General features: G+C 44.5%; 1 protein-coding gene across 3 annotated transcripts in view; it reads left to right on the top strand.

The window, feature by feature from the left end:
- The window catches only part of STPG1 (sperm tail PG-rich repeat containing 1), a 57,534-nt gene that overhangs the window by 16,879 nt on the left and 23,888 nt on the right, over positions 1–16,767 (top strand). For all 3 annotated transcript variants that reach the window (XM_032300825.1, XM_032300822.1, XM_032300823.1), the window contains 2 exons: positions 5,957–6,075; positions 14,097–14,198. In XM_032300825.1, coding sequence (XP_032156716.1) covers positions 5,957–6,075; positions 14,097–14,198 — 221 coding nt within the window. The remainder of the gene's footprint in view (positions 1–5,956; positions 6,076–14,096; positions 14,199–16,767) is intronic.

Raw genomic sequence — 16,767 nt, 5'->3', positions numbered from 1 at the left:
ATGCCAATTAGGTCAGGTTAGGTAATAGTTTTGTTCAGGTTTCATATATCTTTACTTGTCTATCTACTTAAGTTATTGAGGGAGATGTTTTGAAATCTCTGACTATAATTGTGAAATTTTCTATTTTTTATTACCGTCTTACCAGTTTCTGCTTCTTATATTTTGAATCTCTTCTTATTGAGTACCTCAGCATGTTATGTTCTCTTGAGGAGCTGACTCCTTATACTGACCCATTATGAAATGATCCTCTTTATTGCAGGTTATATTTTTTGCTCTGAAATCTATTTTATCTGATAATATGTAACTTTCTTTTGATTAGTGTTAGCATAGTAAATCTTTTTCCATTCTTTTACTTTTAACTTATTTCTGGGTTTATATTTAAAGTATGTTTCTTGTAGGTAGCTTATGGTTTGGCCTTTCTTTCTTAGCCAATCTGATAATCTCTGTTTTTTAATTGGGATATTTAGACTATTTACATTTAATGTGATTATGGATGTATAAGTTTAAGTCTATCATCTTTCGACTTGCTTTCTATTTGTCCCATCTGTTATTTGCCTTTTTTCTGTCTCTTGTATTGACTATTTTTAGTTCAATTTTATCTCCTTTGTTAGCCTATTAGGAACAACTCTTTGTAGTATTTTCCTAGTGGTTACTTTAAAGCAAGGGTTTGCAAACTTTGCCCCTTGGACCAAATCTGACCCACTGCCTATTTTTATTAATAAAGTTTCATTGGAACACAGCCACCCTTGTTTATGTATTGTCTATGGATGCTTTTATTCCATAATGGCAACATTGAATAGTTGCCATAGAGGCTAAATAGACTGCAAAGACTAATATATTTACTATCTGGCTGGGCATGGTGGCTCACTTTTAATCCCAGGACTTTGGGAGGCTGATGCAAGAGGATTGCTTAAGACCAGGAGGTCAAGGCTGGAATGAGCTATGATTGCACCACTGCACTCCAGCCTAGGCAACAAAGCAAGACCCTGTCTCAACATAGAGATAGGTGAGATAGATAGATAGATAGATAGATAGACAGATATGTACTATCTGGTTCTTAGAAAAAGTTTGTTGATCCCTACATACTTTAGAGCTTATAGTATATAACTTATCATAGTCTAACATCAAATGATATTATAACACTTCACGTATAGTAGAAGAACCTTAAAACAGTATATTTTTCTTTTTCCCTTCCTGGCCTTTGTATTACTGTTGTTAAACGTTTTACTTGTACATACGGTATAAAACCCACAAAACAGTTGTTATTTTTGCTTTCCATAATCTTTTTTTTTTTTTTTTGAGATGGAGTCTTGCTCTGTCTTCCAGGTTATATAGTGCAGTGGTGTGATCTTGGCTCACTACAACCTCTGCCCCGCCCCGGTTCAAGTGATTCCCCTGCGTCAGTCTCCTGAGTAGCTGAGATTATAGGTGCCTGCTACCATGCCTGACTAATTTTTGTGTTTTTGGTAGAAACGGGGTTTCACCATGTTGTCCAGGCTGGTCTGAATTCCTGACCTCAGGTGAGAATGCCTTCCAAAGTGCTGGGATTACAGGATGCCACATCCGGCCCATAATCATTACTTTTTAAATGTTTTAAATGTTATATTTAAATTATTCACTTTATGCTCATAATTTTATATTTTCTATTTACCCACATACTTACTATTTCCAGAGCTCTTCTTTCCTTTATGTAGATTCAGATTTCTATTTGCGATCATTTTTCTTCAGCCTGAAGGACTTCCCGTAACATTTCTTATAGCTCCACTTTGCTGATGATTAATTCTTTTGATATTTATATATTTTTAAAACTTTTTATTCTTCTTTTGCTTTGGAAGATATTTTTACTGGGTACAGGATTCTAGGGTGACAGGTTTTTCTTTCCTTTTAGTACCTTAGAGGTTTGTTTTCGATACCAATCTGCTGTCATTCTTGTATTTGTTTCTTTGTATGTGACATGTCTTTTGTCTCTGCCCAATTTTAACATTTTCTTCTTATCACTTTTTAAGCAATTTGATCATGGTTGGCCTTGGTGTCGTTTTCTTCGTGTTTCTTGTATTTGAGGTTCATTGACTTTCTTGAATCTGTGAGTCTGTAGTTTTTATCAAATTTAGACAAATTTCAACCACTTTTTCTTGACCCATTTTTTTTTTTCTATTTCTTCTGTCCTCATGTTTCTGTTTTGGAGAGTCTGATTACATATGTATTAGGCTCCTCAAAGTTTCCACACAGCTCATGAATCCTTTTTCTTGTCCTTTTTCTCTCTGTGTTTTATTTTATATAGTTTTATTTCTATATCTTCAAGTTGACTAATCTTTTTTTCCTGTAATGTCTAATTTGCTATTCATCTCATCAACTGGTTTTTTTGTTTGTTTTGTTTTTGTTTTTGAGATAGAGTCTCACTCTGTTGCCCAAGCTGGAGTGCAGTGGTACAATCTTGGCTCACTGCAAACTCTCCCTCGTGGGTTCAAGTAATTCTCCTGCCTCAGCCTCTCGAATAGCTGGGATTACAGGCACTCACCACTATGTTCAGCTAATTTTTGTATTTTTGGTAGAGATGGAGTTTCTCCATGTTGGTCAGGCTGGTCTTGAACTCCTGACCTCAGTTGATCTGCCTGCCTTAGCCTCCCAAAGTGCTGGAATTACAGGTGTGAGCCATTGTGCCTGGGCATCTAGTATATTTTTAATCTCAGACATCTTTGTTTTCATATCTGGAAGTTTGATTTGCATCTTTTTATTGTATCTTGGATCTTTTTATTATATCTTCCATGTCTACTTAATATGCTCAGTCTTTCCTCTGGCTTCTTGAACATATGAAATACAGTTAGTGGAGCAGTCATGATGTTCTTCTCCACTAATTTTATCATCTGTATCATTTCTGAATCGGTTTTGATTGTTTATTTTACCCCCATTTTGAAGTATATTTTTTCCTTCTTTCTCCTACTAAATTTATCAATGCCAGATATTTTGAATTTTACTTCTTAGGTGCTGTCTATTTTTGTAGTCCCGTAAATATTCTTGTGCTTCGTTCTGAGGTGCAGTGGAATTATTTGGAAACAGTTTGATCTTTTCAGGTCTTGCTTTTAAGCTTTGTCAGCTGGAACCAGAGGAGCATTTAGTCTAGGGGTAATTCTGCCCTATTTCTGAGGTGAAACCCTCCTGCATACTTTATGTTCCATGAATTATGAGGTTTTCCCGCTGTGACTCATGAAAACAGGAGCTATTCCTGGCCCTGTGGAAGCCTCAGGGATTGCTCACTTGAATTGTCAGGTGGCTCTTTCTCCAGCCTTGGGTAGTTTTCTGATGTGCCCGTGTTGGGCAATACCCAGGAACTCACTCAGGGGCCCCTTTGCAGAGCTCCGTAGCTCTCTCTTCTCTGGTACTCTGCTCTGTGAACTCAGCTGTCTTGGCCCTTCTGGGCTCCCAGATCCATTTCCTCGACTCAGGCAGATCACGGGGCCCCATCCGGAGCCCTTCTTCCTGTGCTGTGGCCTGGAGACTTTCTCCTGACAGAAAGCTGGGGCCATCTTATTGCCAGCCTCATTTATTTTTCTTCTCTCAGAGATCCCTGTCCTTTGTTGCCTGATGTCCGGTGTCTTGATTGCTTCATACATCTTGCCCATTTTAAACTATTTTTTTCCAGCTGGGAGGACAAATCTGGTCCCTTTTTGGTTAGAAGGAGTTCAGCCATCCAGAGTGGTTTTCAAAAATTCTTTTCTGATTGTTTCATCTGATTGCTGTGACACAGGCCAGTCTGTTAGAGCCAGAAGCCTTGGCTCTCCTTCCAGTCAGGCAGAAACCTCTCCTGTCCCCAGGAGAATGTCCTTCCTTTCACCTTTTCTAAATAGCGCTCTTTTCTTTAGTGCCTCCTCTGCACACTCTCTTAGCTGTTCCATAGGCTTAGGCTTTTAGAAACAAAAGCCAGGAAGTCTTGCAGCTGCTTCTGCCGCTTCGTTTGCTGTATAGCTCTCTTAAAGCAAACAAACCAAAAACATTGCCATTCATCTACTTAAATGGGGAGGGGAGGAGAGGGGAGGAGAAGAATAAATATACTGTATATTGATATTCCCAAATATTTTCTGCTTAAACATGTATTCAGCTCCTTTGACTTGCTTCATCCTCCACCCACGCAGATTAGGCTCAAGTGTCCCTCTCCCCATCATGTCAGTCATCCGTTTATTGAGCACTTACTAGAGGCCAGCTCAGGAAGAGGAAGCACAACTCAGAGCTCAAGAGCCTGGGCTCATTAGGCAAATCATGTGCACACCCCACCTGTTCCGCTAAGTGCTGGGTGATTTGGATGAGTAACATAATCCCTCTAAGCCTCAGTTTCCTCATCTGTGAAGCTGGTTCAAGAGAGTACCCCTTGAGGGGTCACTATTGTCTTCAGGTTTCCCGCTCTGAAAAGGCGCATTGTTTTTTAAAAAATTCAGAGATGAAGAAATGAACCTTACCAACAGTTTCCGTGCAAACCACTCTCTGCCATGGCTGACACGTGCTTTATTCTTTCCTTCTCTTGACTGTTTTCTCCCCCCATTTCTGCACACATTTTCTCTCTGACGGTTAGAATTCTGACGTTAAAATAATTTGGCTTACTCTTGTGAACCGCCTACAGTCAGGATTCACCCCACACCCAAAATTTGGTTTAGATGTTAAGACGGACAGTGCCACACACAGGCTCATCAAGAGTGTGGAAAAAGGCTTATCACCCGCATCGGGAGGCCTTCTGAGGACAGCAGCACGGCCTTCCTCACCTGATCCAATAATGGCTTGAGAGAGCAGGGAAAGGAGCCTGGCTTGGGGGTTTCGTTATGGTTGGAAAATGGGACTGGACTGAGAGCAGGGGTTTGTGTGGTTTGAACTTCCAGCTGGTGCCACAGGAGGGAGCATTGGGCTTTCTCATCTGCTTGCCCAGTGGTGGGGCAGAAGGGAATGAGGGAGTGGTGAAGGTGAAGAGCTATCAGCCACGAAACATCAAAAAACTGGAATCAGAGTCCATTACATTTACAGGTTAGGGTCTGTAATCAACTTGCTATGCAGATCGATGCTGCTCAGTTCTAGCGGTTGTGGAAGTCTCGGCAGGAGGGGAGTTTATACACCAGGCATGTATTTATACATCGCAACCTATACATGCGAACTTATAACTTCACTTTCTATAGATGACCCCTTTCTGCTTTTTAACCCCATGTCTGCTCAAAGCAGAAACGAAAACTTACGCCTGTCTTGCACAGTGTCCTGAAAAGTGAGAGCCGGCCCCGCGCTGGGATTTCCCTAACCTCTTTGGATTTTAATGGCCTAACGCTGGTGTCTGAATCTAGGCCAAGGAGCAGTGAGGACACTTCCTGTGTCCTCTGCCCACGCCTTGTCCAGGCTGCTCCCAGAATAGCTTTCCCACGTCCTTCCTGCCTGGCAAGAATGTCTTTGCTGTCGTCTCCATGCTTTTCCCTGGGACAGCCTGCTTTAAGGCACTTTATGTGACCTCATCTCACCAGTGTAAGAGCTGGAGAGGGGAAGTCTGACAAATTGCCAAGAGGGAAGGAAAATGGGGAATACTTTTTTTAAAAAATTTTTTATTGTACTTTAATTTCTGGGGTACATGCGCAGAACATGTAGGTTTGTTACATAGGTACACATGTGCCATGGTGGTTTGCTTCCTCCATCACCCCGTCACCTACAGTAGGTATTTCTCCTAATGCTGTCCCTCCCCTAGCCCCAGCATGTGATGTGGTTTTGAGGCTGTGGTTGCAGTGAGCTGAGATCGCGCCACTGCACTCCAACCTGGGTGACAGAGCGAGACTCTCTTAAAAAAAAATTCGGTTTCATGTCTATTTCCTGCCAGAAGGCAAGTTTTTCTTCTCCACTATTTAAAATAAAACTTTAACATATACCTCTGTGTTTTCCACATTTGTCAATCATTGTTTTGTACTCATTTTGCTTTTATTTCATTTTTATTGTTTAGGTTTTACTGTTGCATATCCAACACAATCCTCCATTTCTTTTAAATCCCAATCTTGGATAATTCCAGAATCAGAAAAAAAAGGATTCAATAGTCAAGCCAAGAGATTTTCTCATAAGAAGGTAATGACTTTGTCTTAGGGATTCTTTAGTTTTAGCCTCGTGGGACAGGCACGTCCTGCCTGGCTGCTGTGTCTCTCTGTGGACAGTGGAGGGCAGTGTGATCCCAGGAGCCACCACACTGGTGCCACTGAGGGCCACCGACTAGACTAACTGTCAGAAGAAGCCTGAAACATGGGACATCCAGGGAAAAACATCTGTGTCCGGATTTACGGTGCCAGAAATACCGAGCTGGAGCAAAGCTCTTTTAAGAAAAAAAATATACATTTAAAAATCATTATAAAACTAAAAAATTCCCTAGTGTTATCAATTAAGTAAAAGGTTAAAAACAAAAACAACTTCCCTATCCTTATGAGAGGAAATCACATGACTTCAAATAACACGAGAGGAATAGAAGAGTCAAATACATCTAGAATTACCTTTGAGGGCTGGGCGTGGTGGCTTAGGCTTATAATCCTAGCACTTTGGGAAGTTGAGGTGGGAGAATCGCTTGAGCCAGGAGTTTGAGACCAGCCCATGTAACATAGCGAAACCCCATCTCTATAAGAAAAAAAAAAAATTTTTAATTAGCTGGATGTAGTGGTGTGTGCCTGCAGTCCCAGCTACACAAGAGGCCGAGGAGAGAGAATCATCTGAACCTGGGAGGTTGAGGCTGCAGTGAGCTGAGATAGCGCAACTGTACTCCAGCCTGGGTGACAGAGTGAGAGAGACCCTGTGTGGAAAAAAAAAATTACCTTTGTAACAGGGAATGCCCTCCTTTTTAAAAAAAAAAAAAAAAAAAAATCCTTAATGTGTTATTGGCTGGGTGCAGTGGCTCACACCTGTAATCCCAGCACTTTAGGAGGCCAAGGTGGACAGATTACCTGAGGTCAGGAGCTCGAGACCAGCCTGGCCAACGGGGTGAAACCCCATCTCTACTAAAAATGCAAAAATTAGCCAGGAGTGGTGGCATGCACCTGTAATCTCAACTACTTTGGAGGCTGAGGCAGGAGAATCAGCTTGAACCTGGGAGGTGGAGGTTGCAGTGAGCCAAGATTGTGCCACTGCACTCCAGCCTGGGCAAAGACTGAGACTCCATCTCAAAAAAAAAAATGTGTTATCATGTTCCTGTGTTACCCACCCCCGACCCCTTCCTTAAATCTTGCCGCATCTCTTCCTGTCTAATCTGGAAAGTTATGCGTGGTTCCTGACCCATCCTTATTTCATCTTTGAGATTTCTGGGACCTGACTGTCTCCTCTCTCACCAGCAGGGGGCAGAAGCAACACACAGGCGTCCTTAGAGTCTAAAAAGCTTTTCATTCCTTCATTCATTTAAGCAAGACCTTTGGAATGATGTTCTTTTGGAGGAGCCATCATTTCAGATACCTTTTACTGCACTCTAAAAATGGCTTTTATCCTATCACCTTCCTCAGATGGCAGAGAGGGAATGAGGAGATCTAGGCTCTGAACAGAGCCAAGGCATGGAGTGAGGGGCCTCGGCCAGCCCTGGTGGCCTCAGCATGATTCCTCCTTGGTAGATGAGAACTAGAACTAGAGACTGTTTTAAGTTTCTTCCACTTCTGATATTTTAGGATTCTAAGAAAGCAAATAATAAAGAATAGAGGGCATACACACAAACACACTCACACACACCACACACACAGTTTTAGATAACTTGTAGATTTTCTCCAAAGATGATACATATTCGCTTAGGAGTTTTCTTCTCTCTCTAGTTTCTCTGTTTTTTGTTTGTTTCTTTTGAGCCAAAGTCTTGCTCTTGTCCCCCAGGCTGGAGTGCAGTGGCATGATCTTGGCTTACTGCAACCTACGCCTTTCGGGTTCAAGCGATTCTCCTGCCTCAGCATCCTGAGTAGCTGGGATTACAGGTGCCTGCCACCATGTCTGGCTAAATTTTGTATTTTTAGTGGAGATGGGGTTTTACCACTGTTTGGCTCATTCCCATTTTCTGTCTGATTTCCCATTTGTCAATGGTAATATATTGTTCATCTCTAGGATATTTGCAGCCCAGCCTCTGATAAAAATAATAGCAGCCACCACTTACTTAGCCTTACTATGTGTACTTTTATTTCTAATCCTCAGAACAATGTTGAAAGGAAGGGTTTGTTATTTTAATTTAACACAAGAGGAAATTGAGGCTTAGTGAAGTTAAATGACCCACCCAAGGTCACACAACGCAGGGTTTGGCACATAAGAGGCTCAGAATAAATGCGTGCTGAATCAATGTTAAAGAATTAGACCTCGGCCCTGGTCTAGTTCACTCCAAAGCCTCTTGCTGTTTCCACATACTGCACCACGCCTGCCTTTGTGGCCTGCAAAGCTGTAAATTTGGCCTGCAAAAGTCAGCAAGTTTCTGAAAAGGCCTCAGCAAAACAGACCAAGCTGAAGACAGGGGAGGATGTCAGCTACCATGTGGGGCCCCAAGCTCTGTGATCTAGTTCTGAACACTCAAATTCAGAAACCAAACGGGCTGACTTGTAAAGTTCATCTTTTAAAAGATGATTGCTTTTCAGAACATTTTCGACTGAAGGAACCACAGGGCAGGGAGCCAAACCTATAGGCAGCATCGAATATAGACAAATTGCTGAGGCTAGGTTCCAACTTTTCAAATGTGGTCGTATTACTTGACAACATGAAAACTTTCATCTCAGCATTTGCAAGCATTTTATAACTAAGCATGAGATTTTATGGAAAGGGCATGGGATCCATAAATCAGGCGTTCTGTGTCCTACTCTGTCACTGGCTGTGGGCCTTTAAACCAGTCACTTGACTTTTCTAGGCTTCAGTTTCCTCAGCTGAAACATAAAATTTGGATTATGTAATTTTTGAGATCTCCTCAAGGTATAAAAACAGAAAAGCAAAATCCTACTCTATGCTCATTCTCATTTTTCCTGAAGGAAATGAGCATTGGCAGTTAAAGATCTTGTTTGACATCACCCAATCATTTAGTGAGGCAATACAAATTAAAAACCGATTTTAAAACTCCAGCGCCTCACCACCCTTCTTAAAGCATTAGCCACGCACACCCTTGCTCCTGATGGAACATGGCTGCCTCCCCACAGGAGTCCTGCGGTCCCCTGGACACATCTTTGACATGGAGAATCAGTGCCCTTGGGAATGTGCACTTACCTTATCAGGCTAACTTTGCAGTGAACCGTCAGGGCCTCGTGGCCCAGCTCACATTCCCCATGAGAATCTTACTGCTGGGTACAAGGAATCCTTCACAGAGCTCAGTGTCTGGACTGGCAATTTTGGCTGCTAGAAATGAAGTCTGTTTTCCTGAACATTTTCGAGTTATTTACAGATGTGCTGGTGGCTTTGCGTGCGTGAAGAGACATGCCTAACTAATCTGTGACACAGCACAGCCCAGCAGCCTACGGGACATTTTCCTCCCCGGTCTCCCTGGTTCTGTCCCCACTTCACCCTGGATTGTGGTCACTGTCTCCCAAACTGAGTACCCTAAGGTCACCACTTCATGTCTTTGCTTCTCTGTTTCCTCATCCTAAAAATAAAGATGTTGTAATAGGTAGGTAAGCCCTTGTCAGGAATGACTGTTTCGTGGTTCTAAACCTCATCCCTTTCAGGCTTGAATAAATAAATACTGGTAGAACATAGGGACCATGTACTCTAGATGGGCATAGTCTAAAAATATATATTAATACCACATACATAGCCTGGCAGTAAATCTACCCTCCCAAATAGTAAGCCAGCCGGTGGTTAATTTGCGGTGAAATCGGACAAAGTTAATGTTGTTCACTTATTAATGTGATATGACACTAGACCAGGGATGTTTAAATGAAAGGAAGTTCAGTTTGCAGAGGTCACCGTGTACAAGGGGACAGCTGCCTCAAGGGTGCCCTCAGCTGCATATTTGACCCACAGTAGGGTCTGCCCTGTGCCCTGCTCTGTGTGAAGCCTGACTTCTCCGTGTCAGTCACCAGTACCCCCACCTAAGGCGTCTGCAAACTCTGGGCTGGCACTGATGACATGCCAGGTACCCCTCAAAGACCTTTGCATTTATTGCCTCACTTAATCTCCATAATAACCCTGTGAGCTAAATCCCATCATCATCCACAGTTTTCAGATAATGATCCTGAGATGAAACGAAGGTGAAGTAGCTTATGCAGTCAAGGCCGGGCAGATTGAGGATGAACCAGGTAGCAGCTCCTGCTCCTCAGACCCTGTCTCCCCAGCATCTTCCCCAGGTGGAAGCACTTCCCACAGCCCATCTTACGCCCTTGACACGAAGCTAATGTGTGTGCTACCTTCTCTCCAGCACCTGCCTAGGGGATCCTCAAACAGCAGTCATTGCTGTCCTTTCCAGACCCCACAGATCCCTCAAAAGTGGGTTGAATGACCACAGCTCAAGACTGTGCATTTCCCATCGAGTTGCAAGCACACATGCATCCTTTAGCACGGTTGTGATGCATCTCCTTCATCCCATATCTAGACCTTGTGAGCTGCTAACAGGTTGCGCCTGTATCTTCCACTCTAGGCACAGGTCCTGATGCACAGCAGCTTTCAGTCACTCTCTGCTAAATTGTATTTTTGTCCCCATCTCACTCAGGGGACTTCACAGGGCTGCTAATAAGCTGCTCAGTCCCACTCTGAAGGTTTGTGACTCCCGAGGGAGGGTCCTGGCTCCGTGGAGGCAGTGACAGGCAGCATCATGTGTGGGGATGGTGGTGATGATGGTGACGGCGGGCTGCGTCTGCACCGTTCCACCTGCTTTGTGTGTATTGACCTCTTTAATCCTCACACTGAGAGGCAGTGAGGGAGGCAGTGGCTAGGCCCTCTGGCACCAGGCTTCCGTAGAGCGCTAGTAAACCTGAGTTCTCTTCCCTTCTCCCTCTCTCACGTGATGTTTTTATTTTGTTGGTTTATTTGTTTTTTGCCAAGAAATCCAGGAGTGGCTAAGTTCACACCAGTCATAACTTGGATTCTTGTTCTCTGGGGTTTGCTCTGAGAGGCCTAAATTCATCCAAGTCACAGGATGTCAGTCGCAGGAACTGTTCCCGCACAGGCGAACGGTCTCTCCGAGGATGCCACCCACCCGCCTCTTCAAGTTGCCGGAGAATGCTTGACGTTTCCCTCCCAGAGACCTGCTTAGGTGCTGCATGCAGGTGGTGGCGTGCTGGTCAACCACCAGGTACCCTCCTCAAAGAAAAGTGCTGGGATGCAGCATCTGCCCCTTTTTGTGGTGTAAATACTCCCACCTGGCCAATTGCAAGCCAGTACCAGCAACATTTTGGAATTTTTAACAGTTGTCCTCACAAGCTGCCACAGCCAGCTCCAGCTGCTGCTGCCTGGAGGACTCTGTTTTTGCTCACTAAGATCACACAAGCAGCGCTCCACTTCTCCAGGCTGAGTGGTAACAGCCCGCTTCCCATTCATCCTGGACTCAAGCCAGTTTGCAATGTGGCAGAATTAAAGTGTGATTAAAACCCGGGAAGGTTGTGAGCTTCAGCAAATGAAAATATAAGATGTTTAGTTAAATTAGAATTTCAGATAAATGGCAACTTTATTAGTACAAATATATTCCAAATATTGCATGGGATATACTTATGCCAAAATCACCATGTGCAGTTTATCTGAAATTCTAATTTAACTGGACAGTAGGATGGAGCAGGCATTTGGAGCATGTATTTTATCTGGAAACCCTAGCTCCTCAGACACATATAAGTGCTCAGAAAATTCTTCCCAACTGATGGTCAGATTGAGAGTGTGGTGATAGACCGGGAGCTGGAGGTGTGTGTCTTCACTATCTACTATTTAAACTTAGAAAAGTCACAGTGACACTTCCTGTGTCAGCTTTGCTAGATGCAGGGACTCTGGAAGCTCAAAAGCACCCCCAGGCCCAGCACCTTGGACTTGCAAATAGGGAAGCCCAGAGAGATGACTTGCTCAATAATCACTTAGCTTGTAGCAGCACTGAGACGAAATTCTGATTCATAAGCCAGTGGAGTTTTTTGTTTGTTTGTTTTTTGTTTTTTTTTTTAAGACAAAGTCTTGCTCTGTCGCCCAGGCTGGAGAGCAGTGGCACGATCTTGGCTCACTGCAACCTCCGCCTCCCGGGTTCAAGAGATTCTCTTGCCTTAACCTCCCAAGTAGCTGGGGCTACAGGCAGGTGCCACCACGCCCAGCTAATTTTGTGTATTTTTAGTAGAGACGGGGTTTCACCATGTCAGCCAGGATGGTCTCGATCTCTGACCTCATGATCTGCCCGCCTCGGCCTCCCAAAGTGCTGGATTACAGGCGTGAGCCACTGCGCCTGACCGGTTTTTTGTTTTTTAATCCTACACAATCTCATTTGAGAGTTAGTTTGGTTTCGTGGTTAAAAGCAGACTCTGGTCAGAGCGCCTCCGTTCTGGCTCTGACATTTAGTAGTTATGTGGGCCTTATCTCTTTCGTCACCAACTTCTTTCAAATGGAGACTGAGCGAGCTAATAGTACATGTAAAGTCCTCGGGAAAATGCATGGCACGCAATGAGCTCTCGGTAAATTGATGCTTTCCCTTTAGCAGCTGCCTGGAAAAGTCTCTTCCTTGTCTCCCCATGGCCCTTCACATCTGCATCCACACCAGGGTTCTCCTGAGCTCTCGGCCTGGGGTGCTGGAGTACCTGGCCCCGCAGCGCCTCCTGCTGCCTGCCTCACCCTCCATGACAGCCAGTTCCGCTTCTGTCTACCAGGATCATTTTCACCTAAAGCAGGAATCAGCTCCCCTGTCCCCACCTGCCATGGGGCAAGGGTGAAAGGACTCACTGAATTTAAAAGTCAGCACAGAAGAACCTGTGAATAGCACTTCAACCCGATCCCTTATATAAAACCGTAATTACACACTGCCCAGCCAGACTGGAAAGTCCTGGAAGGCACTGATGGTGCCTTGAGCTTTCTACCCTAAGGAAGGCAGGAGGACAGGGGAGACAGGCCAGGCCTGAGTGGCAGAGATTGGAGAGAGCAAGGTCTGGAGTCGTGCTGTCTGGGCCCAGCTCTGGGGTTTGCCACTTACTAGCTATGGCCCAGTGTCTCAGGGCCTCACTTGCCTTAAAGTGGCCCTGACCATACCTCATTGTAAAAGGCTTGTGTGAGGAGTAAACGAGACGGCACACACCGTGCACTTAGCACTGAAGTCAGATACTGCCACTTACAGCAGTGGGACGTGGGCAAATTCATCTCCATGTGCCCTCAGTGTCTCCGTCTATCAAATGGGGACAATAATCCCTCCCTCACTGGCCGATGGTGAAAATGAGACAAACTTTGAAAAACTTCTGGCACCAAGCAGGCCCCAGGAACGTCTTGTGACAGGGGAGCATCCTTAGCATCTCATACCGCGTGCTCCGCCAGCTTCTGTCAGCATTGACTTCCCCCTGGTCACCAGCATGGGAGATGCGATGGAAGCCCAATGAGCTGCTGCAGCAGAAATGAACTTGGAATCGAACTCTTGTTTATTCCTCTCTCACATGCCTGCACCATGCAGCATTTGAGCCTCAAGAGCTTGCCTCTTTTTGTCTGAGTTAGAAACGGCCTTGTTTGGGATGAAGGTTGTTTTTGTTTCATTTTGCTTTGTAAACAGAAACACTCCCTGGTTTCTCTTCTGAAAGGCCGAGGAGGAAGCTGAGTCAGGTGGGGTGGGGTGAACGTGCAGTCACTCACCCTTCCCTTGCCGTGGGTTTGGCTTACCCAATCGCTGCACACTGCCTTGCTCCTCAGCCATGTCCAGTGTCCCATTTTATGCCCATTTCTCTAATGACGTGAAAAAATAACCATGTTCTTTTAGAATTCATCATGGCATAGTGGAAAGAGCAAGGGCTTTGGGAGTCCTAGTCTGGATTGGAATTCCAGCCCCACCCCTTGGTAACTGAGCGGGCAAGTCAGGAAATGGTGGAGCCAGGCTGTCACTCGCCAAGTGACGGTAGCGCCTGTGCTGTGCAATTACAGTGAGGCTTAGTGTGAATGGAGGTAAAGCCTGTGGGAAAGCACAATGGAACTGAAGTGTCTTGATGATGCCACCTTCTCTTCCCTTTCAGAATGATATCCCAGGTCCTGGGTCCTACAATGTCATTCACCAGTCGCCCGTGTCCAACAGTGTCTCGTTGTCCAAGAAAGGAACATGCACGTTTCCCTCGACGGTGAGAGCCACTTCTCTTGAGTAAAGCATGAACTGGTCCGTAATTTCCTTCATTCATTGCATAATTATATATTGGACATCTGGTCCTTTCTCTCCAAAGGCCCATGGTTCTAATTAGGAGAGTCACTGCCTCCTCAAATTTCATGCAGATAAATTGGACCTTGTGTCTCTAAGTAACTTTTTCCCAGCTTCACCCATTGCCAGGGTGGGAAGAGAAGCCAGAGGAATATTCAGAACTTGATCCTACCAAACCAATTTTGTCATCACTGAGTGGACTAAGCTAGGATTTTCCTGAGATTCTTAGGCATGTCAGGAAATTGTTACTCTTACACATCTTATTGTAATAGGATTTTTACAATGCTTAATCTCATTGGGTTTTCAAAGTATTGAGAAGTCTGATAGGACTAAAGAGAAAGACGGCAGTGGGCCTGAAATGTACTGCCCCCGCCCCCATTCCTTCTCTTTGTAAGAGATGGGACTTTATTTTTGTTGAGGACTGTAACAATTAAGTAGCTATATGAATTGCCAATGACCCTGACCGGAGTTGGGCAAAGAGGGGCTTCTTAAAAATATTTATCAATGGTCAAGAAAAATAGATACAGCAAAGGGAAAGATACAAACTAGGGTAAGGCTGCTTGATGAAGAAGGGCGAGAAGGGGACAGGCACGGTGGCTCATGCCTATAATGCCAGCACTTTGGGAGGCCAGTGCAGGAGGATCACTTAAGCCCAGGAGTTCAAGACCAGCTTGGGCAACATAGTGAGACCCCACCTCTACAAAATAATTTAAAAATTAGCCAGGAGTGCTGATGTGTGCCTATAGTCCCAGCTACTCGGGAGGCTGAAGTGGGAGGACTGCTTGAGCCCAGGAGGTTGAGGCTGCAGTGAAATATGATTGCACTACCACTATCACACTCCTGATAGAGGGAGACTGTCTCAAAAACAGGTGAAAAAGAAAGTAAGCCCAGACTCTAACATTACATTAACCAACATATGCTATCTTATCTCTTTTAAAAAGTTGTAATAATTTCTTGCACAGATGTATTATGATGCCTGACATTGGAATTTTTATTTATTTATTTATTTTGAGATGGAGTCTTGCTCTGCTGCCCAGACTGGAGTGCAATGGCACAGTCTAGACTCACTGCAACCTGCACCTCCTGGGCTCAAGCAGTTCTCCTGCCTCAGCCTCCCAAGTAGCTGGAACTACAGGTGGCTGCCACCATAGCCAGCTAATTTTTGTATTTTTAGAGGGGATGGGGTTTCACCATGTTGGCCAGGCTGGTCTCAAACCCCTGACCTCATGATCTACCTCCCTGGGCCTCCCAAAGTGCTGGGATAATAGGTGTGAGCCACCGTGCCCAGCCTGATTTTTTTTTTTTAAACCACACAAAGGGACCATTTAAGACACACTGAATGTAGCCACGTCTTATTGGAATTCGAATTTGGCTGAGATGGATATTCAAGGAACAGACCCGTTTTGGAGTGAACTCCCCATTACTGAAGAAGCTGAGTCTGTGCATGGCCTCGGCAGGTTCACACAGCAGCCATGCCTCTACCTATTATTCTACCACCAGCGCTGCTGGGACAGAAACTCAAAAGAAGTGCCGTCTCATGAAGTCCTGGCTTAGAAGACAAGACTTAAGACCTGATTCTGACTCAGCTGTGGCTTCTTGACGTGACCTCAAGCACGTCACCCTTCTGTGTCCCAGTTGCCTCATGAAAGTGGAGACTCCCTGGAGGCACTGGGCAAATTAACGTTGCAATGAGTGAAATACTCTTTGAAACAGCAAAGCACTATAAACATGCTAAATATTATGATTGTTACCACCTGAGTCACAAACAATACTTCCTGCAACACCTAGGTTTTCTCTCCGAGAACTTCTTTGCTAAATAATGGCACTGCCCATTCCTTCTTGGTGCCAAAAAAGAGACTGAATCAGAGCACGCAATCGGTTCTCTACTGGGCTTTGCACGCAGTAACTTTCCAAATGAAAAGCCGGACTGCTCTGGAGGAGAAGGGGCCCTAGGAAAGATCTGAGTGTTGTAGAACCTAGCCATGCCTTTTAGGCCTTTAAAAAATTCAGAACCAAACTCCAAAGAAGGTAGACTTTGAGTTGCTCAGGCTTCCTCTTCTCCTCCCTTTGACAAATACGGGGATTTGTATTTATAGTTATGTTACACTCAAGTATAAACACTTAAGGTCCTGTACCTGGGGTGGGTGCCTGAAGCGGTCGATGGAGCTTTATCAGGAGATCCCTGCATCTTACCTCCTTCCTGGATGAACTGGATGAGAATTTCATATCCTCCCACCCACTGCCTCTATCAGTAACTTTCACCTTCAGCCCCTCCCCCACTTCTAGATCCCAAGACTCGGGGGGAATTAAAAGTAGCTCTCATCAGAGAAAAATCGGAATGACCAGTAGGGATGTGATTATGGATAAGGCTGACCAGAAAACTGTGGGTCTATACATTTTAGAAACCTCCTCATGACTGTTGAGACAACCACATCCAACCTTTTGAGAGATCTGTCATCTCTCTAAGTCCAAATGATATAAAGAGCTTTATTAGT

Source organism: Sapajus apella, unplaced genomic scaffold (genome assembly GCF_009761245.1).
Source record: "Sapajus apella isolate SASKATOON/1434 unplaced genomic scaffold, GSC_monkey_1.0 scaffold43, whole genome shotgun sequence".
NCBI lineage: Eukaryota > Metazoa > Chordata > Mammalia > Primates > Cebidae > Sapajus > Sapajus apella.
The sequence above is the reverse complement of the archived record's forward strand: the minus strand, read 5'-3'. Positions and strand labels throughout refer to the sequence as shown.